This window comes from Megalobrama amblycephala, linkage group LG11 (genome assembly GCF_018812025.1).
Source record: "Megalobrama amblycephala isolate DHTTF-2021 linkage group LG11, ASM1881202v1, whole genome shotgun sequence".
NCBI lineage: Eukaryota > Metazoa > Chordata > Actinopteri > Cypriniformes > Xenocyprididae > Megalobrama > Megalobrama amblycephala.
Window position 1 is genome coordinate 24198390 of NC_063054.1, and position 22986 is coordinate 24221375.

The 22986-nt window shown below is 36.4% G+C and overlaps 1 protein-coding gene across 13 annotated transcripts in view; it reads right to left on the reverse strand.

The window, feature by feature from the left end:
* sash1a (SAM and SH3 domain containing 1a) overlaps window positions 1-22986 on the reverse strand; it is a 271761-nt gene that overhangs the window by 31907 nt on the left and 216868 nt on the right. For 12 of the 13 annotated variants that reach the window (XM_048206889.1, XM_048206887.1, XM_048206884.1 and 9 more), the window contains one exon: window positions 11670-11798. In XM_048206889.1, coding sequence (XP_048062846.1) covers window positions 11670-11798 — 129 coding nt within the window. Of the gene's footprint in view, window positions 1-11669; window positions 11799-13016; window positions 14283-22986 lie in introns of those variants that run through there. The other variant, XM_048206893.1, reaches the window with a different exon arrangement.

Below are 22986 nucleotides of genomic sequence, written 5' to 3' on the forward strand. Positions count from 1 at the left end.
ATATTTTAAATATTTGTTTAATGGCATCTTTTTATGAATGAAGGCCAGTATCACGGATACTAATACTGGTACTGATGTCTCTATGAAATTGATTTTTGTAAACATTAATTATAGACATTCAACATTACAGTATAACTGAAAGCTATCAATTTCAAAATTAATCTTTAAAAAAAAATAATTTAAGTGAACTTAAAACCATCTTCACATAAACCCATTGTAATAAATACCATATTTACCTGTGGCCTTCCTACCTCTCTTTAAAAGTGCCGTAGAACGTCTTTTTAAAAGATGTAATATAAGTCTAAGGTGTCCCCTGTATGTGTCTGTGAAGTTTCAGCTCAAAATACCCCATAGATTTTTTTTTATTAATTTTTTTAACTGCCTATTTTGGGGCATCATTAAATATGAGCCGATTTAGGCTGCAGCCCCTTTAAATGCTCACGCTCCCCACCCACGGAGCTCGCGCTTGCCTTAAACAGTGCATAAACAAAGTTCACACAGCTAATATAACCCTCAAAATGGATCTTTACAAAGTGTTCGTCATGCAGCATGTCTAATCGCGCAAGTACGGTATTTATTTGGATGTTGACATTTGATTCTGAATGAGTTTGACAGTGCTCCATGGATAAAGCTAACATTACACACTGTTGGAGAGATTTATAAAGAATGAAGTTGTGTTTATGAATTATACAGACTGCCAGTGTTTAATAATGAAAATGGCAACGGCTCTTGTCTCCGTGAATACAGTAAGAAACAATGGTAACTTTAACCACATTTAACAGTACATTAGCAACATGCTAACGAAACATTTAGAACGACAATTTACAAATATCACTAAAAATATCATGATATCATGGATCATGTCAGTTATTATTGCTCCATCTGCCATTTTTCGCTGTTGTCCTTGCTTGCTTACCTAGTCTGATGATTCAGCTGTGCACAGATCCAGACGTTAATACTGGCTGCCCTTGTCTAATGCCGCGAACATGAGCTGGCATATGCAAATATTGGGGTCATACATATTAATGAGCCCGACTGTTACGTAACAGTTGGTGTTATGTTGAGATTTGCCTGTTCGAAGGACTTTTAAACAAATGAGATTTATATAAGGAGGAGGAAACAATGGTGTTTGAGACTCACTGTATGTCATTTCCATGTACTGAACTCTTGTTATTTAACTATGCCAAGATAAATTCAATTTTTAATTCTAGGGAACCTTTAAAAGCATTTGCGCGAATAAGAGCGTGATCATATAATGTAACACTAGCCAAATTATGATGGGAATGGATGCAGCGTTAATTGTGTTAAATATTTTTAAAGCGTTAAATTGAAAAAAATTATCACATACGTTAACACATTAATTAACGCTTATTAAAGTTAATTAATTAATTAATTTAAAAAAAAAAAGATTTGCAAAGTTTCAGGTTTGCTGTGCTTGTTTGCAAGGCTGCACATTTTGTCCAAAATGTTTGCGATTAAATATCAATAATATAACTATTAAATAATAATAAATGTTTTAATTGTAATAATAATAAAATTAATAATACATTATATTAATTATAAATTTTTTCCATTATAATTTATAAATTATTATTATTATTATTATTATTATTATACTAGATAAAGATTAAAATTATCACACTTCACTTTGAAACATGCAGCACATTTTTTATTTAATTAAATTGCAGCCTTTGCGATTTGACAACCACAATGAATATTTATTTTGATTAATTGTACAGTCATACGTGCACAGCGTGCAGATTAATAAGGTAGTTGCCTTTGCAGGCAGGTAGATCACTGGGTTTTGGAACAGCTATTTGTCAGAGAAAGATATATAGATACAGACAGAGATGTGGCAGGCTGGCTGGCACAGAAGCATTTGGGGAAATAAACTAAAGGAGGCTAATGAGGTGTTTTACACACATTCATACAGAGTCTCTGTGTGCAGGGCAGGACACACACAGTCAGGCTGGCAGCAAAAAGGACTGTGCTGGTGGATGTGGTCGGCTCATAGGGAAAGCCTTGGCTCCTTTTGCACAGTCAGGAGATACATTTGGTTGAGTAGCAGGTAGAGAAAGTGTCCTTGTAGAACCAGACCAACCATTCCTACTGCTACAACAAACAAAACACACACATACAACTCACAGTGTGTGAAGCTTTGTGGGGACACTATTCCTGCGTTCCAGCTATGTGGTTTCTACCTGGAAATACCAGTCAGGGGGAGGAAAAAAAGCTGTTTCTCATGCTTAAGTAAACACTTTTAAAACAGGTTAGTGTAGTCTGTGACAAGAAAGAATTGGGCAATTTTGAGCTCCATATCTTTACACATCACCTGCCGGTGTGCGTGAATATGGGCTACACCTCAAACAAAGGTTCACTTCCATAACATGACCTACTTTCAGACCAACAGGAATTAAATAAAAATGCCACAATATGCCTTTGAGTAAACCACAGCAAGTCTGAGCCTGAGAAAGAGAGGGACAGAAGAGCTAAAAATCATTAAAACAAAGGGTGTGTCAGAGTCTTGACTGAAATGAGTCTAAAGAACAATTACGCAATTAACTTGTTGAAGCAGAACTCCCCCAAACCTTATCAACCTCAAGCCACTTGCATGTTGTGGAGTAACCTGCAGTAGTAATGAGATTGTTGACCAAATGAGTTAGCACATTCATTCATTCATTCATTCATTTTATATATATATATATATATATATATATATATATATATATATATATATATATATATATATATATATATATATATATATATATATATATATATATATATATATATATATATATATATATTAGAGCTGCACGATTAATCATATCGCAATCGCAATCGCGATGTCAAGCTTGTGCGATTATATGACGCAAAATGCTGCGATTTTATGAAATAAAATAATAATAATAATAATAAGTTAATAAATAAATTAAATAAATACATGTGTGGACACAACAACCCATTATCTGAGAGCTGTTTGTCCATTTTATACACCGCTAATAAAAAGAAGACCAGTAAGTTTCAGTTTAGGCAGTGGCATGTGTGGCGCACACGGTCATGTCATGACTTTTTCCAGTGTGCAGCGCAGAGAACGGGTAAAGATGGATGCGGAGCAAACTGTCACTGAACTGGTGGCAAGAAAAAATGCTACCTCTGTTATATGGCGATACTTTGGCTATAAGATTATAAACCCAGATTAGTAGTGGTTAATCCGTACGGACCAAGGCCCACGGTTCGGGACGCATGTGATTCGTGGATCAATTGAAAGTTTAACTGCAATAGAGTGAAAGGATATCATTTGAACATGTTTTGTCTTGATAGTTTACACATTAAATAGATATAAAACCATTCCAGCGCTAGAAGAGGCAAAAGAGGATTTAATTCGGTATCGCACGCAGCGCTGTTATCGGTGCGCACATGACGCACATACATACAAGGCTCGCGCGCACAGAGAGAGAGCGAGAGAGCGAGAGAGAGAGAGGCGCGTTATAGCTCGCGAACTCCAAATTGATTTCTCTTTCGCGTCCTCAATGCACTTGGATGGTCACATACATGCATTATGTCAGTCAAAATACCCCTCTCAGCAAGTATTCATGTGAACACATTCAGTTATGTCTTAATTGAATGAGGTGAGAATTCGGACGTGTATCTATCTGATGTGTGCGTGCATGTCTTACTCTTAAAGTGACAGCAACCTATAAATACCTGCTGTTGTCTGTCATGTAAATCAAACAACAAAACACAGCTTTAAGAAAGATTAATCTATATTGAATTTATACAATGAACAGTGTCATTTTACATTTAATTATTACATTTCTGTGCATGAAAATTAATACTACAGTTAGACCTTATACTTTATTTGTAACTTCATGTTGTATTTATCTATGCTTGTTGTAATTGGTGTACAGTATTTGTCTGTTCACTTGCCTTTAATAATGTATTATTTAGGCTAGTAGTTTATGCTCTGATCCGTGACGTCATAACCGTGATGTGATCCGAACCGTGAGTTTTGTGATCCGTTGAACCACTACAGATTAGTAAAGAAACAAATATCTTAAATGGGATTATAACAAGTTTGCAGTAATACAAAGATGTTATTTAATTTCATTTTAATTTGAAAACTCTGTGCATTTGTTTGTTGTTGTTGCTAGTTTGAGTTGAGAAATACACATTTCAGCTTTATCAGTAATCTGTGTGTGTATTTTCATTGAGAACCAACCAATATTGACCTCAATAATCAAATATGACATTTTCCCCAAATCGTGCAGCCCTAATATTATATATATATATATATATATATATATATATATATATATATATATATATATATATATATATATACACACACATATATATATATACACACACATATATATATACACACATATATATATATATATACACACATATATATATATATATATATATATATATATATATATATATATATATATATATATATATATATATATATATATATATATATATATATATATATATATATATATATATATATATATATATATATATATATATATATATAATAAAAATAAAAATCTTAACGATCCCAAACTTTTGAACAGTAGTGTACACACACACACAGTTCAAAAGTCTCTTATGCTTACCACAGCTATTTCAGTAAACTGCAATATTTTGAATACTATTAATCATTTATGTAATATTTTATATTATCTATCTTTTATATTTTTATTTAATTATATATTATATAATTTATATTATCTATCTAAATATTCAGCAGCCATTACTCCAGTCTTCAGTGTCACATGATCCTTCAGAAATCATTCTAATATGCTGATTTGATGCTCAAGAAAGATTTCTTATCAATGCTGAAAACAGTTGTACTGCTTAATATTTTTTTTTTTGTGAAAACCATGACCATTTCAGGATTCTTTTATGAATAGAAAGTTAAAGAACAGCATTTATTTGAAATAGAAATGTAACAATGTACAAGTCTTTACTTTCACTTTTGATTTGATTTTTTTTTTGAAAAAGGTACTGATCTCAAACTTTTGAAAAATAGTGTATATATAAATTATTATATAAATAATATTTGTACATAAAATATGAATACATTAATTAATAATTATAATTAAATGTTAAAGATCTGATAGCTTCAGTATAATTAGGAACTTATTGATATTTGCTGTTAGTGTAGCTAACTACATTATACAAAGGGTAACTTAACTGTTGCATGACTTTTTAAGGTACAGATGTATAAAGATTATGCCATAACTGACATGAACAATTGACAATTTAATCATTAATCATATTAATGGTTAATGTTGTCTATGTTTAAATCTACCAAGAGAAACACTGAGCCTGATGTTTTCTGTTATTATTCCACCTTCACAACTGATGCTCAAGTTAAGACCCAATAACACACACTGCTTTCCACAGCTTAGTTGTGTGGCTAATAGAGACTCTCTGTCTGGCAAATTAAATAAAGGATAGTGTCTCTGTAGGAACGGCTAAAAAGAAAGATGGCGAAATAGCAGCATGGTTAGTTTGTTCTATGTAAAATGGGGGTTTATCCATTCAACACATTCAGTAGAGGATGTTTTCTTAACTCATTGTCATCAGGGTAGCTCTTATAAAAGCAGAGCGAGATAGAGAGGAAGAGTACTGAGCAAATGTGGAAGCCAAATTAGCCTTGTCAGCTCTGTTGAGATATGAGGAAATGAAACAGATATCAAACCTCAGAATCGAACTTGGGAATGTCTAGGGCATTTGAGAATGCCTCAGACTAAACCAGAGAATAGAAACAGAGAAGAGAAAGTAACAGACAGCTTCAAATAGCACACGGACTTCACCTCTGTCAGAAAGGAAGAGGCTGGCAGTGAAGGGAAAACCATGGGCCTCATTTGATGCTGTTCAGGATACAAGTCCTTCACTGTGGATTCCTGCATGTGCTCAGAGATTCATTCCGTCTAAGTATGAATAGACCACAACATTCGTGCCTCACTCACAATAGTCTTCAGTGTTGCCTCTGGTTAAAACCAGTGACCTTTCACCTCTTTTGGGTTTAGGGGAGAAAGCGAGGGCCCATCGCCAGCTTGACCTCTAATACAAGGTTACGTGCCTTTGGGAGAGAGGTTAGTTGGGTGACAGTGTTTATGGAAATTAGTGAGAGGATATGAGGAAGAAGAAAAAGAACCAGAGAGAACAGAGAAGAGACTGAAAGACAACAACAGGCAGTAATAGCATTTCAACTTTTTGAAGCGTCAAAAAATTATGGTCACGTAAACTCAAGGCAAGACTCAAGACTCAAGACTTACGTCTCTCAAGGCAAAGCTGAAATATCAAGCAATTAACATAGCCTATACCAATCAGGAAGAGGATTATCACCTGTTACTGCCCCCAGACTGGATAGCAGCCACTCTGCTTGAACATTGAGTCCACCCTTTCTTTTTCACAACTTTTATTTTTTCCCAATGGATTTAGCCCAGTCATAGTGTCATGGTAGGCTAGGAGTTGTGTAAATATGAAAAGAAAAGGTTTGGAAGGACATGATATTAAGTAGATGACAGTTTCCAAAATTATCCGCATTACTAAACAAAACAGTAGAGCCCCAAAACAAACATGTTTTTCTTGCACATGGAATCCAAAACATCTCCCAGAAAATTCCCACCATTATCCATATCATCCCTCTTCCCATTAACCGAATCTCCCACCAGCCAGCAGTTACTCCAATGTCCCCATTTCCTTTCCACGATACCGCCGAGAATGGCACAAGACCAGCAACACTAAATACATAAAGCGATGACCTACTTGGCCCACTTGACACTTCCTCTGGCCCCATTAGCCTCAGACTAAAGCCTCCTTTGACAGAAAACACCCTCTGCTCGGGATTTATCGCAACATCCTTTGATGCATCCCGAATGTGGAGACCTATTTTTGAACTCTATTCATAGTGAGATCAGATTCCCACCACATGAGCTTTATCTTGAGCCTTTGTTGGTGGCTATCTTAAGTTTGTGCTAATTACAGGGGCAGAGATATGGTATTAAAGTAAAGATAAACTTTAATAGCAGCAATTTAATAATAGATGAATCATATTCATGAAACCCACACTGAAAGAACACTAGCACTGAAGAGGCATGAATCATGATTACTAAATAAACACAGCCGTATCCCACAGTGCTGATTTAGGTGGGATGATACAGCCAGGTTTTGTGCTGCGCTCAGCCATGTATTAACCAGCTTTAGCTTTAGAAAGATTTACACAGGACAGGGTGTGGAGCCGGATACTGGATTAGACAAGAAGATTGATAAAACAGTGAAAATAATGTATAAAGGAAGAGTTCACCTAAAAATGATAATTCTGTCATTGTTCAAAAATAATTTCAAACCCATGTTATTTTTTTCAGTGGAACACAACTAGTAGTACATATTTGAACTTTTACATTTCTTTTTCCTTTAACCAGTATAATATAAATAAATAAATTAGGGCTGTCACAATTCCTCGATTAAATTCAAGTACTTCATTTAAAAAAAATCCCTGATTGCAATTTGCCTGTGTTGATTAACCAGCAAAGTACCGGAAGTGGCGTATTCCACGGACAAGAATCTATGAACTGCATTATTATCTCTGCATATGCTTTGAGTTTTGGTTTCTCAGTAACGTTTATCTGGGTATGCAATGTGTTCATTGTGATTTCAAAACTATTTAATTTAAATAATAGGTTGTTTTGGGATGTTTTGCAGTAAGGGAATGCTAATTCCAAATAAGTAATAGTGTTTCGGTATGGTAATTCTGGACACAGTGTGCAGTGGAATTCTGGATCATTCATTCCAGAATTTTGAGAGAAAATTCATCGACATAATTCAGCACAATAGCGTACCTAATGTTCTCCAAACCTTGAGAATGACTGGTTCCTGTCTGAGGCCAGTACCACAGCTGAGCATGACTTTCAGAATGTTTTCTTTCTTTTTCTCAAAATCCCCTCACTGGGCTGTGCCAACCCCAGCTGCATGTCATAATGAGTCCAACGGTTTCTTAGCAACCCTGGGTGGCCCACTACCCTACATCCCTGAGAACATAGACGCTTTGAGATGCAGACGAGAAATGCAGAGCACTGACAGAACTGCAGACAATCCAAACACGTATGGAGAGAGGGCAGGGGGTGAACACATTTGTCTTCATTTTGTAATGGTTTAAGACAAGCGTTTCCTTCTATTAGCTCATTGGTTTACAATGGCCATTCTGTAGCACCAAGTGATGAAAGAAATAAATGAATTTTGTGATTAGCTGTGCTTGTGGTTCACTGTCCCTGGAATATAGATGGAACGGAAACTAAAAAATGACTAAAATATAATAATTACATGCATGCCATACAGTGGTAATACCTTTAGCATTCAATTCCCTTACTTATTAAGGCCAGACTCAAGCGTATAATATGATATATATATATATATATATATATATATATATATATATATATATATATATATATATATATATATATATATATACACACACACACACACACACACACACACATACGTATATATATAAACTTGGAAAGCATAAACAGAACTTCTGCGGAAAATGTTTTAGTACATTAAGATTGTCAAAGATTGTACAAAGAGAGGGAAAGGAAAAGGCAACAGCTAATTGGGATGATATCCAAAATTGATAGTCAATACTCCACTTCTCCTACACCAGAACTTTATAAAGAAAGGATTGATCTTCAAACCCAATATAATTTAATTTCATCAAATCACACAGAACGGTTTAATCTCCGGTCACAAGGTTTTTTTCTATGAGCACGGTGATAAGGCTGGCCGACTTTTAGCCCATCAGCTTAAATCCAGATCATCAGCTCAACATATTTCTCAAATCACAAATGATGCTGGGGATTTAACTATCGATCCCCTTACAATTAATAACACGTTTATGAACTTTTATTCTAGCCTTTATAAATCAGAAACCCCTAAGGATCAGTCTAAATTTTTGACATCATAAATGTCCCCACTATTTCATCAGAACATAAAAAAGATTTAGATCATCCCCTCCAGCTACAAGAAATATCTGCGGCCATATCAGCGTTGCAAAGCGGCAAGGCCCCGGGGCCTGATGGCTGTCCGATCGAATTCTATAAGAAGTTTTCTACTAAATTGTCCCCACTCTTGCTTGATATGTTTGAATATTCTTTGTCCCAAGGAACTTTACCAAAGTCCCTTACCGAAGCACTGATTACACTTCTATTGAAGCCAGAGAAAGACCCAACACAATGTAGCTCATATCGACCAATTTCTTTGTTAAATGCAGACGTCAAAATCTTAGCCAAATTACTGGCTATTCGAGTCTCCCTTGGTCAGTAGTATCATTTCAGCTAATCAGACTAGCTTTATAAAAGGTCGGCACATCTTCTCTAACATTCGTCGTCTTTTGAATGTTCTTTACACTCCCCAATCCCAGGACACCCCTCAAATTGTAGTTTCGCTAGATGCCGAAAAGGCATTTGATCGTGTGGAATGGGACTACCTTTTTTTTGCTATGAATAAGTTTGGATTCGGCCCCAGATTTATAGAGTGGACCCGTCTTCTGTATACTTCCCCAGTTGCTTCAGTGGTTACTAATAAACGCCGATCCAAAATTTTTTCTTTATCAAGGGGCACACGGCAGGGGTGCCCATTAAGCTCCCTTCAGCTTACAATTGCAATTGAACCACTCTCTCTGGTATTAAAATCCACACCTTCTTTTCATGGTATAAACAGATGGGGTGTTGAACATAAGCTTTCATTATACACTGATGACTTGCTTCTTTACATCTCAAATCCTTCATCATGTATCAATGACATTACCAAAATCTTGCACAATTTTGGGACTTTCTCAGGTTATAAATTTAATCTCTCTAAAAGTGAATGCATGCCTGTTAACACACTCGCCAGGCAAATGCCTGACTCTGCGTTCCCCTTTCGCTTGGCAAGATCTGGGTTTAAATATCTGGGCATCAATATTGCACATAAAGGACTATTTGAAAATAACTTTACTCCTCTTTTGATTAAACTTAAATCCCAATATGCACTAATCATGCATTTCTCCCTGCCAAACTAGACTCTGCATTTAAACAATGGCAAGATAAGGGCATCACTCAATTTGGCGATCTTTATATTGATAGTCTTTTTGCTAGTTTTAATGATTTGCGTTCTAAATTCAATCTTAATCAAGCTGACCGTTATTTCGTTATTTTCAGATACGACATTTTGTGAATGCCCAAAGCCCATCATTTCCACATATTCCACCTAAGTCTCCTGCAGACTCTTTGTTTGAAGCTCCCATCCATCTACAAGGTTTTATCTCAAGAATATATACAATTTTCATGTCTTTAAAAAGTGTAGGAACAGGAAGTTAAAAGTGAATGGGAAAAAGAGCTTGGAACAGTATTCTCAGAGGAGTTCTGGAGCAATGCCCTCCATAGAGTGAATGGTAGTACCTCTTGTGCCCGACTGAGTCTTATACAGTTTAAGGTTTTGCACCATGTGCACCTAAGCAGGGTAAGGATTGCTTCTTTCAATCCTACTTTTGATAAGACCTGTATAAGATGTCACACTGAAGAAGCTGATCTGACTCACATGTTTTGGACGTGCCCTACACTTACTGTTTACTGGTCAACCATATTTGATACACTCTCTCAAATATGTAACGTACAACTGAAGCCATATGCTGAATTTGCTATATTTGGTGCTCCAACTGATGAATCAAATCTGACTCGAAGACAACTAAACATTATTGCTTTTGCATCCTTATTGGCTCGTAGACGGGTGTTATTACATTGGAAATATGCTAACCCACCTAAAGCACCGCATTGGCTTCAGGATGTGATGTTATACCTACATTTGGAAAAGATTAAATATTCAATTAGACGTTCCCATAAATTTTCGTATGTCTGGCAACCCTTATTATCCTATTTCTCTGCCATAAATGTTCTTCCTGGGGAGTATTTACATGAAGACATGTAGAGCTTATGTTTATTGTTGTATCATGGTTACACTTTTGATTGTGGTGTCCAACTGTCTTTCTCTCTCTCTTTTTTTTTAAACATTGCCATTGTCTAACTGTGGCATATGTTTATTATCCTATTTTGTTTTAATATTGTATCATTATAATCAGTGTTATTATTTTCATCATCTTTTGTACTATTACCATTAATGAATATCATGTTGCACTGGTCAATATGGTAGTCAGTTGATCATGTGACCCTAATGGCGGCCCCCATGAAGTTACTGCTCCATGTCAACAAACAGCTTTTGTTAGGGCTACTGATATGACTGGAGTCTTCGTCTCATGCGAGTTTACATTATTTCAAAAGTCTTACTAAATTCTTTAAGGGTAAAACTTTTTAAATGAGGGAAATAAAAATGGCTGAGAGCACAACTTTAAAAATTCTACCTAACGCGAAAATGTTTCTCAGAGCTAACTCCCAGATTAACTCATCTGGTTTCAAATGCTAAGGGAGTAAACACAGCAAGATGAGTTAAATCCATGCTGAAAATATGTAAACAATTCTTACAAATTATTTACTGATGCTGAGATTTAATGGAATTGTTGGTCATTCAACAAAACAAACATCCACAGCTGTAGAAATGCGGGTGTGCAATTAAGACTGAAATGTGCAGCAAACCTTTTAGGCTGAACTTACCATGTCTAGCTCTTGAGAGACTTGCCGCTTGCGTAGTTCCTCCATCCGATCGCTGACGTCGCTGAAGTATGTGTTGTAGTACTCCGAGTACTCCTGTGCCAGGTCATCTATATTACCCAGAGAGCCATCCTGCACAAACAGAGATATAAGGGAGTCAAACTTTGATGGCGTTTCATTTAAAAAAGGCATTTTAAAAAGAGAATTTTAATCACATGCTTTGCAAATAAATTCCATCTCTCATTATTAAGCCTCCCTCCCCTCACAGTCTCAGAAACACAAACAAACACGAGTGGAGCTGTAGGAGAGCTTCATTAAAAACCTGTCACTGGAACGCGATTTTAATTAGGATCGCAAGAACGGCGCCAGCCAAAAAGGACTTAACACACTCAGAACACATTGCACACATCTGCTGCGACAAGAATCAAACAGTCACACACATGCTGAACTAAACATCTAGCCCTCACATTCCATTATTTTCACTCCACATACAACACTCTGGGCTGAGACCGCAGGATTTTTGCAAGGCTTTTGTGAATTTGTGGGGTTATAATTTCCATGCTATTGGTTTACAGTGAAGTTGTCAGTTTGTTGAGATGGGTTTCTTGTGCCAAGTATATGGGCCAAGGACAGCCCAATCTCACAAAAAAATCCAGTAATGGTACACATTGTATGCCATCATTTCCCCCCAAAAAAGTGTATTAATCTAGAATATAATAATATATTATTTTTATATTCTAATTATTTATGTAAAAAAAAAAAAAAAAATTTTATATATATATATATATATATATATATATATATATATATATATATATATATATATATATATATATATATATATATCTTTTTTTTTTCTTTTTTTTTTACAAGGCGAGTATAAAAAGTTCTTTCTTACGCTCTGGTAGCGTTTTCTGTGCAACATGTATTTAAAAACTCAAAACACACACACACACACACACACACACACACACACACACACACACACACACACACACACACACACACACACACACACACACACTGTACAAACTGTATATTCTATCCCCCTACACTACCCCTACCCCTAAACCAACCCACCACAGAAAAAAGTCTGCATTTTTTGAATTTCAAAAAACAGTTTAGTATGTTTTTAAGCCGCATGGTTTACGAGGACACAGGAAGTGTCCTCATAAACCATGTTTACGTTGTAATACCCATGTCATTATACACGTCTTCATAAACCATGTATACAAGAACACACACACACACGCACACACGCGCACACGCACACGCACACGCACACGCACACACACACACATAAGCGCAGAAGCCCTCTTTTACTAACCAGCCCTTATGACCTTCTCTGACCTTTGTAGCCATCTTGTTGTGAGTGCAGATATTCAATTGTGGTGCTGCCTGGCTCTGACTTCAGCGTGTGGGTGCATTCTATTTTTCTACAAGCTCGTGACACACACGTAACAGTGAATGACCTCAGACTGCTGCAAAAAAAGCAGATACAACGGGAAGGTCCTTCACTCAAAACCAGAGATTAGCTTCTTTAGAAAACTATTAATACAACAGCAGCTGCAGGTGGCTTAGTTTCTTTTCTTAAATGGATGAGTTTATTACATTTAAGAGCATGTTTGTTGTATCTCAGTTCTAGGCTAGGCTGGATCTCTCCGGCTGCTGTACTAGATGCCCTTTAAAGTCCTGTTGGATAAGAAGTCAAACACAAAGGACTTCTTCCTGCTCAGGACCATGCTGACAAACACACACATCCTGTCATTGTGTATATGGGCCAGAGGTAGGAAAACCAGCGCCTCATACACACACGTTGGTAAAATTGTCGTGTGCAGACATGGACTTATGCAATTAGGGCTGCATTCAAATCAAAGCTATAAGAGTAGTGCTGAAAGTAAGTTATAAATAAAATACGTCTTATGAATAATATAACAAGATTAGAGATAAAATAGTTTTTTGCTTTTCACAAAATGTCTCTTAGCCGATCAGTTCCAACAAAACTCCAAACAGATGATCTCAGAATACTGAGACTCCCAACGGAACGCTGCTCTCTGTGAGAAATTCCAGCTTTTGCATTCCGATCTGCTGGCCTGCAGTGCACCTCCAGCTTTTAGACAAAACATGATGTGAATATGTGAGATTTATGTTGTCAGATGCGCAGTTAAACAATTTCCGTCCAACATAGAAAAAAGTTTGCAAAAAAATAAGCAAAATAAGCTAAAATAAGCAAAAAAAGAGAGAAACCAACACAGAGACACATTCTCCTTAATCTAGGATACTTGTTAAAGAGAGATACTAAGACTAAATAAAAACTTTACAAGAGCAACTATAGGCCACAGGCTTTTTTTTCTGTTGCCATTAGACAGATTTTTTCAAGTACATACTGTTGGTTGGGATGGCGAGTCTAGCAGCTTTGCTGTAATGACAGGGCAGAGGCTGTGCGGAGCTCTGAGTGATGGGTGGAAGGGCCAAAACCTTCATCCAATAACATATTCCAATCTTAAAATGGACTCATAACTTTATATAATTTTATTATATAGAAAGCAAAAACACAAGCAAGCAAAAATTCAAGGAAAAGGGGGATGCACTGAGGCAGCGACCTTTTCTTCACTTATAGGACTATAAAAATAAAAATAAAAAAACATTTTAACTAACCAAACCTGTAATTGTGTAACAACTAAGGAAAAATAAAAAAATAATAATAATATATATATTATATATATATATATATATATATATATATATATATATATATATATATATATATATATATATATATATATATATATATATATATATATATATATATATATATATATATATATATATATATATATATATATATATATATATATATATATATATATATATATATATATATATATATATATATATATATATATATATATATATATATATATATATATATATACATATATATATATACATACACACACACACACACACACTAGGGCTGCACAATTATGACAAAAATCATAATTGTTGATTATTCTCTTGAAATTGTAACTGCGATTATTAAGTATGATTATCAATATTGAATGATGTTGCTATATATATTGAATGATGTATTGAATAGCTTTACACCATTGTTTGAAGCAACTGCATGCCATATTTTTGTATAAAAATAAAAACAAGCAACCCTTCCTGAAATGTTTTGTTGTTTTTCCATAGCATTAAACCTCAAATGTCAACTATACATTGGTTTGGTTTCTTCTTTAAATAATAATAAAAAGTCAACATATGCATGGTATAATAATAGGGGCTTTTGCATCGGGTTGTTCTTGGAACATAGATATAGGAACTAGTCAACATTGTGGTTGCCCAAGAACTAATGTTCCCCTAGGGCCTGAAGTGATGTAAACTGCGCTTGTTTTTGTTACTTTTATTTTGATGACACAGCGGACTTTTATTTTGAGAATAGTTCAGACAGATCCTGAGCACAGAGTGCTCGCATTCTCCGTCTTCATTAGTTTATGATCTGTTTAACAGTCCTGTCCAGTACGTTATTAGATAGAACTGCTATACAAAGAAAGTAGACAGCATATGAAACAGTATTAGCTTTTGCCGTGTGGTTGATGCCCAATGTCGCTAGCTTAGCAGAAATACTTAATCATGTTTTGCTTGGTCTGCTCAAAGATGCGCTGGATTTTCTCCTTAGCGTAAGGTTGAGAGGTCCTATCACTGTTTTACATGATTGTAGAGTTAGTTCGTGGAGTAAATACATAGGCTGTGTAAAAAATGCTGGTGTTTTGCATGAGTTTGACATATCAGCGTATACCTACGTCACTGGTAGCTCCTTTTGTGCTGGGTTAGACCTTTTACATTCTGAAGTAGTCGTGATTCACCTCTCGTGATGTAACATGCTCTAAACACTCCTCTTGAACACTCAGCATAATGCAAGTAGATATTATTCCTTGTAATCACACCTTTGGACAATTACAAAATTGTGGCATCCATAATCGCGATTAGAAATTCGATTAATTGTGCAGCCCTAATATATACACACACATACATACAGTACTGTGCAATAGTCTTAGGTGCAAAAATCTCACTGGATTATTAAAATTAATGGCAAAATTAATGTTTGGAAATGTGAACTGTTATTTCCTACTGACACACTAAAGCAAAAGATATAAATAACTGGCTTAAAACCTTTTATGTGGGGTGAAAATACTGATTATATAATATAATATATATTATATTATACACACACACACACACACGCAACAGTTCTTTCTGGAGCTCTTTTCTCAAATCTGATTGGCTAAGAGCAATGCGATATTCCCCCAGTAACAGCACTAGTACAGTTTCACCATTTGTATCACTCCGCTTGCGGTGACTGTCATGGTGGTCAAGCAAATCCAATGTATATTTATTTACATGTTAAGAAATTTGCTGGAAAAAAAAAAAAAAAGTTGAAAGTGGGAAGATGTTTCTTTTTTTGCTGAGTTTATATATGAGGAACAGGCCATCTATCTTCAGTCTACTGAGCCTATCTTCAGTAGGAAATGAGCCTATCAGCACTGAGAGCTGCAGTGGCCCTTGATCTGAATTAGTTCAGTTCCATCTGTACAGCGCATGCCTTCCATATTCTTATTAACATTCCACACATACCAGGCCTCCGGTGAGGTAATGCTGCAAATTGCAATCCTTTACTCTTAAAAGTGAGTGAGTGTGGATCTGCTGCTTCCAGCTGAGCATTTAACTAAAGGACTAAACTCATGCCTCATCTGTCTGTATTTGTAAGAACATATAGAGGACAGAAAATGTTTGCCTCTTACTTGAGCCTAGCTCCACATGAGCTGAGAGCTCTAAAAAAAGAATAGAGGGAATAAGTCTTGTTTAGATGACACGAATCACTGTTTGAACACACTAACAGCACCACCCAAACTCTGCTGTCCAGCCCAAAAAGCCAAACATTTAAAGCTCTTAAAGTTATATCTTTGACTAACCGGAGCTCCATGGTGAACCATTTCCAAACACAAACTAATGCAGACCTCTTCATACAGTCAGCAGATACTAACCTTAAAGGATTAGTTCACCCAAAAATGAAATTTCTGTCATTAATTACTCACCCTCATGTCGTTCCACACCCGTAACACCTTTGTTCATCTTCGAAACACAAATTAAGATACTTTTGATGAAATACGAGGGTATTTGATCCACAAATAGGCAGCAACGTCATTGCACCTTTTGACGTCCAGATAGGTAGTTAAAAATAGTCAAATAGTCAACGTGACTACAGTGGTTCAGCCTTAATGTTATGAAGCGACGAGAATACTTTTTGTGCGCAAAAACAAAACAAAAATAATGACTTATTCAACAATTTGAACCGTTGTCATACGTAGTGAACGTAGTGCATGCTTCCTTGTTTACGTCCGAATGCAGCTCATTATTGTGTCAGCATCACATTCGTCGTGCTGCTCACGTGCTCAGCTTCGGCCAATAATGCATTGGCGTTTGGACATAAATACTGATGTTTCTTTTCCACTGATACGTTTCCGGTGCGGGTTCCCAGCCTGTGTCTATTCTCGAACCGTTCCACACATTTCCATTGCAGAAAGTTAGTTCCGGGCCCGAAAAATCGGTTCAACTCCAGCCCTAAAAACTTACTGGTCTCGAACAGAGCCGGGAACTCGTCGTTGGGCAATGTAATAACTTTGCACTACATTGCTCTTTATATCTAAAAATATAAACCTTCGCACACAAGAAAGCCCCATTATGCGATAGAGTGAATAAATCAACAGTTTCAGTTTCAATATATCTGCGAAAAAGATAGATTAGAGTACCAGGATGAGCTGCTGGTACACTAGAATCACTACCGATACTGTGAACAACAAGTACCGCACTGCCAGCACAAACACTGGGATGCACACTTTGTTTTTAGACTGGATATATTCAGTTAAACAACACGTAGTATCAGTGTCACATCATCGTTCATTCCTCAAGTCTGTGGAAACACACGGCCAGTTGCAACAGGCTCCAGTTCGCCCGGCTGAGAACTGGAACGGCACAGGAACGCGAACCGTGTCAGTGGAAAAGGGGAAAGAGTATTGCTGTTTTACTTTGCTCAACCAGTAATGTATAGCTATCTAAACTACCTCCCTTTCAAAGTTGGTTAGCCATACACACACACACACACAAAAAACTCTTTTTGGGAAAGGAACTTGTTTGACAAGAGGAACATGACATTTATTCACTTGATGTGGAAAAGAAAAAACAAAGTTTAAACACAGTAAAGGCATCACCCAAAAACACATTTTGAGGATGTGCATGAATAAATGAGATTTGAAAGCAACACTGTCATTTAAGTCAATTAATTTTTCAAATAAAAAAATGAGAAATGTTAAGCTGCAACTGTACAGACTGCGTTATAAAGCTCCTCAATCCATGGCTCTCAATAGGTGTAGCCCACCAGCTCTTATGTTTATGAAGTCCAGCTGGAACTACATTCATTTGCTGATATTATTAATAATCTTTACTAAAATGTTTGCTCTTTTGGGTTGACTCTAGTTGGTAAAAGGAAGTGAGATATCATCACTGTAGCACAAAACAGGAGACTACACTTCAGTTCAACAGTGAGTATTTTTTTAATCACTGTTGACTTCTCAAAAGTATACATCATCTAATTGCAGTTCAGTTCTGCAGAATCGGCTAACTTCAACACTACCCGAGGTCCTGAGCCACCCACAACATGGACCGAACTCAACACGTTGTGTAATGACTTGCAACAACAACATTCTTTCTCAAGAACGTTTATTTCCAGGACAGGGACAGAAAGGAGAGGAATGGGTGACTGGAAGAGACAAGTCCCACATTATGCAATCAAACATCAACTTTTTACAATAAAATGCATCAAATATGAGAAACTGTCTGTTCACAAAAGCCAACCACAAATTCACACTTCCCTCAGACGAAGCAAGAGCCATTGAGCAAAGCCACAAAGCTTTGATGTGGCCATTGTGCCGTAAGGCAAATATATTGTTATTCCGTATGTGCTGAAGAAAGAAAACCAAGGAAAGAATAGAGCGACTGAGCAAACTACAGAGAAATAGAAACAAAAAAGGAGGATGAGATGATGCATTTTCCTCTGACATCAATGAACACGCTAATCAATTAACCTACATTCCTTTCATTCGCTCAGCCCACCTGCTCAGACACAAAGGTCCTCAAAGTCTAAAGACATTACCCTTCTACACAACTTTACAGTAACAACAGTAACCAACTCTAAGCCATTTGTGGGTTCTTCCTAAAACTGAAGCCTGAGCTTTACAAAAACATGCAAGACCAGGCTATTTCCCTTGCTGACTCTCTTACTGAGAGGGGAAACAATTTAAACTTTTCATTCTTCACTGGCCTAAAACAAAACAGCTCAAACACATTTATACTATACAGAGATTTCAGTGTGAAATGAGTGAGCAAACCTGATAAGAGCTGTTCTTTTCATGGTGCTCAAATCAAAGGAAACACATTTCATTCTGAATGCAGTGTGAAGAGTATAGAGAGCCATTAGAGGTTCGGACACATCCAATGCTTCTGCACTTTGACAAATATGTGACTAATTCCAGGACTTCATGAGAAGCACACTTCTTGAGAATTAAAAAATAACAAAGTTTTACTAGAATCTAGATAGGGCAGGGATTCACAAACTTCTTTGTCAGCCAAACCTTTTAGATGTAAAAAATTCTTTAAAGGGATAGTTCACCCAAAACTGAAAATTTGATGTTTATCCGCTTACCCCCAGCGCATCCAAGATGTAGGTGACTTTGTTTCTTCAGTAGAACACAAATGATAATTTTTAACTGCAACCGTTGCCGTCTGTCAGTCTTATAATGTGGGTTGAGGGGAACTTACTTTATAAGAGTAAATAAAACTTGCTTAGACAAATCCAAATTAAACCCTGCGGCTCATGACGACACATTGATGTCCTAAGACACGAAACGATCGGTTTGTGCGAGAAACCGAACAGTATTTATATCATTTTTTACCTCTAAAACACCAATATGTCCAACTGCGTCCAGCACTCTGTTAGTGAGGTCTGATCGCGCTCTGACAGCGGAAGTAATGTCTAGCACTCATTGAAGTATAAGCGCGAGACATCACTGCTGTTGTCAGAGCGAGATCAGACCTCACTAACAGTGTGCTGAACGCAATTGGACATAGTGGTGTTTTAGAGGTAAAAAATTATATAAATACTGTTCGGTTTTTCACACAAACTGATCGTTTTGTGCCTTAGGACATCAATGTGACGTCACGAGCCGCAGGGTTTAATTTGGATTTGTATGTCGTGTTTTATTTACTCTTATAGTCCAAGTTCCCACTCACTTGCATTATTTGACTGACAGACATCAACGGTTGCAGTTAAAAATCATCATTTGTGTTCTACTGAAGAAACAAAGTCACCTACATCTTGGATGCGCTGGGGGTAAGCAGATAAACATCAAATTTTTATTTTTGGGTGAACTATCCCTTTAAACACCCACTGAGTGTTTAAATGAATATTTCAATAATTTAACAAAACATTCACATTTCACAGTTGTCCGATGTTGGTTGGTCACATGGCATGCAAATTTTATGATTTAATTAATTAAATCCCCGGCATTTCCCTCACTAATGTTAGGGAAACCCTGAGATAGAGCATCCAATGTATATATGTTTTAATGATAAATGACTAAATTTTATATATTTTTAAATAATATATGTCTAATCTATGTACAAAAGCTTGTGAGGTTTTCAAAAAGTCACACTGGATAAATGCATCAGCTACATTAGCAATCAGCAGGTTTTGCCACAAATATAATTTAATATGCATTAAAACAGCTAAATAAGAAAATAAATATTGTAGAAAGTTAAGGCTGAACTGATTTTATCATTTGCTTTTGGGTAATAAGTGTATTTGGTTGCTTTTCTGTGCAAATGTACATTACATAATATGTCTGCTTATAGCTACTGATCATGAAATAATGAGTAGCACACAAAACAGGTTTGATGCATCATCCTTCAGAAACAGAACATCACTAGTCTTCTTTTGTTTCCTACAACTTCTCATCATAAATGCTAACGCCCACAATTCCTAAACATGTCAAGACAATTACTGAATACAGAGTAAAACTTACATACTCAGAAAGCATGTGGCCTGTCTCGATCAAAAAGACCAGAATGTGTTAAGCCCAAAGTATACTTTATTTTTTTACATGTACGCGAGGGTCCGCATACAGTACGTCTGACGCAAATTGTCACCGGAAAAGTACGCGCAGCACCTGATTTAGGTGCGCACAGGTTGCACTTGCCCATTGAATTTGTTTTGCACTAATCAGCTTTTCCACAAGGTGGCAACACTGGCCCCGGCTGTTGTTTCACAGTAGAAAACAAAACTAAAAAAAAAAAAACACTGAACAACAACAACAACAACAACAACAACAACATCAGAGACTGCAACAAAAACAGCGAAAGGGTTTTGAGACAGTTTAAAAGAATACAAAGACATTTTTACCAGTCATAACTTCTGGAGAAAAAAAAATATCACAGACTGGACAAAGATTAAACTTCGTAGAGCGCATGTGTCGACTGCCTGCGTTCACGCATGCTATCAAATATAGTATACTTTGAAAGGGTACGAGTTCGACTGTACACATACGCTAGTGAACACGTAAAAAACAAAGTATACTTTGGGTTTGTAATGCTTGTACTAACAAGATCACCAAACCAATGTGGGGACGGGGAAGTTGCTTGACGTAGGTGTTGTGAGATGTGTGGCGCCGCCCTTGAGGGGAGAAGTGGACATGGGCCATACTTGAGTTAGAGAGGATGTGAGACAGAAGTTGGTCAGGGGGTCCTGGCGCACCCTCATTAGGGCGGCTTCCTCAGGATATCCACAGAGGCAAAGGAAAGAGGGCTGACGGAAGCATAATGAAGAAGGAAGGGAGATGAAGAGAGGGAGAGAAAGAAACGTCTGAGGCACGCTGGGTGGAGAATGTGTTACATTAACTGGAATTAGACGTGGGGAGAAATGGCTCATCCAAAATCAAGATGAGTTACTGTCAAGGTGCTCAAGTACTGCGGATATGAGCAGCCACTCTCACACTCATTGTCTAATGTCCAATGGTGAAGCAAATGTATAATTTCTGAACATCGCTGCCACATGCATATTCTTAATTTGGCTTTCTTTACAGTTGGAATTAAGATTCTTACTGTTTAAACCAGGTAGTAACATGCTTCTCAAATGCTCAGTGTGCTACTGCATGTTGAAGTGTAGAAATTATTGCATTTCATGCAAATACCGCAACTTAAGCTTCAACAAAGTTACTCCTATTTTAGAAATATTCAATGAGGAGAACAATTAACTGTATTTCACAGATCATTTTCTCTCTAAAACATTCACAACCACAACATAGAAAATCCAAGAGGCAGCTGAAATGAAGGTGCCAAGCCGTTAATTGGCTTTGAAGCATATTTACATGAGTTGAACCACATATAAATGGGGTTTGCGTAAACAGACCACACTTCAATGACAAGCAGACAGAGGTATTCTCATTAGGAGAGATCTATGAGCTTGGCATGCATTATGGTAAACCTCAGAATGTTGCTCTAACCCTTAGTATGTTTCTCGATAGCCACTACTTCTACAGATGCTGTTTATCAACATTAGCAATAAGACAGTAAATCTTAAACACTGGCTTAAATATAGCAATATACATACTTCGTAAAGCAAAAACTATCTTACAACTTCAAAAATCTACATTATGTTACAATAAAACCTTACTTTTATAGACAGAGTGCCCACCAAAACAACATTTCATGAGGCTTGTAAAAGATGAAAGTCAAACAACTGAGACTGTTGTTCTTAACTGAAACCAAGAACTATTTTTTAACGCAGAAAAAGAAAAACATTTCCCATATTAATTACAAGGCTCTGTGGAATACTTGATTCTGACTGGTCAATCATGGTGTATGTAAACTGTATATTTGACCATTGTCCCTAGGAACCAATTTTCTACACAGCTGTACTGGTTTAATCTCTAGCTTGGCACTCAGCAGTCAGCAGCCCCCAATTTAAATAAATATTTCAAACTAATTTATTAAGATGCTGTGTAATAAAAAAAAAATGCACAGATCTCCATTTGCACAGCAATCAAAACTGGAGCAAAGACAAAATTTAAGTTTTCCAAACTTTTCAATTCAATTAAAGATGAGTTTGTTGTTGGGGGTTGGGTGAAGCAAAGCTGGGAACACCTTCAGGTGCTACTTCGGCAACTTTTCCCGCACAACTGCTTCATAGAAGTAAAGTCTCAACCTG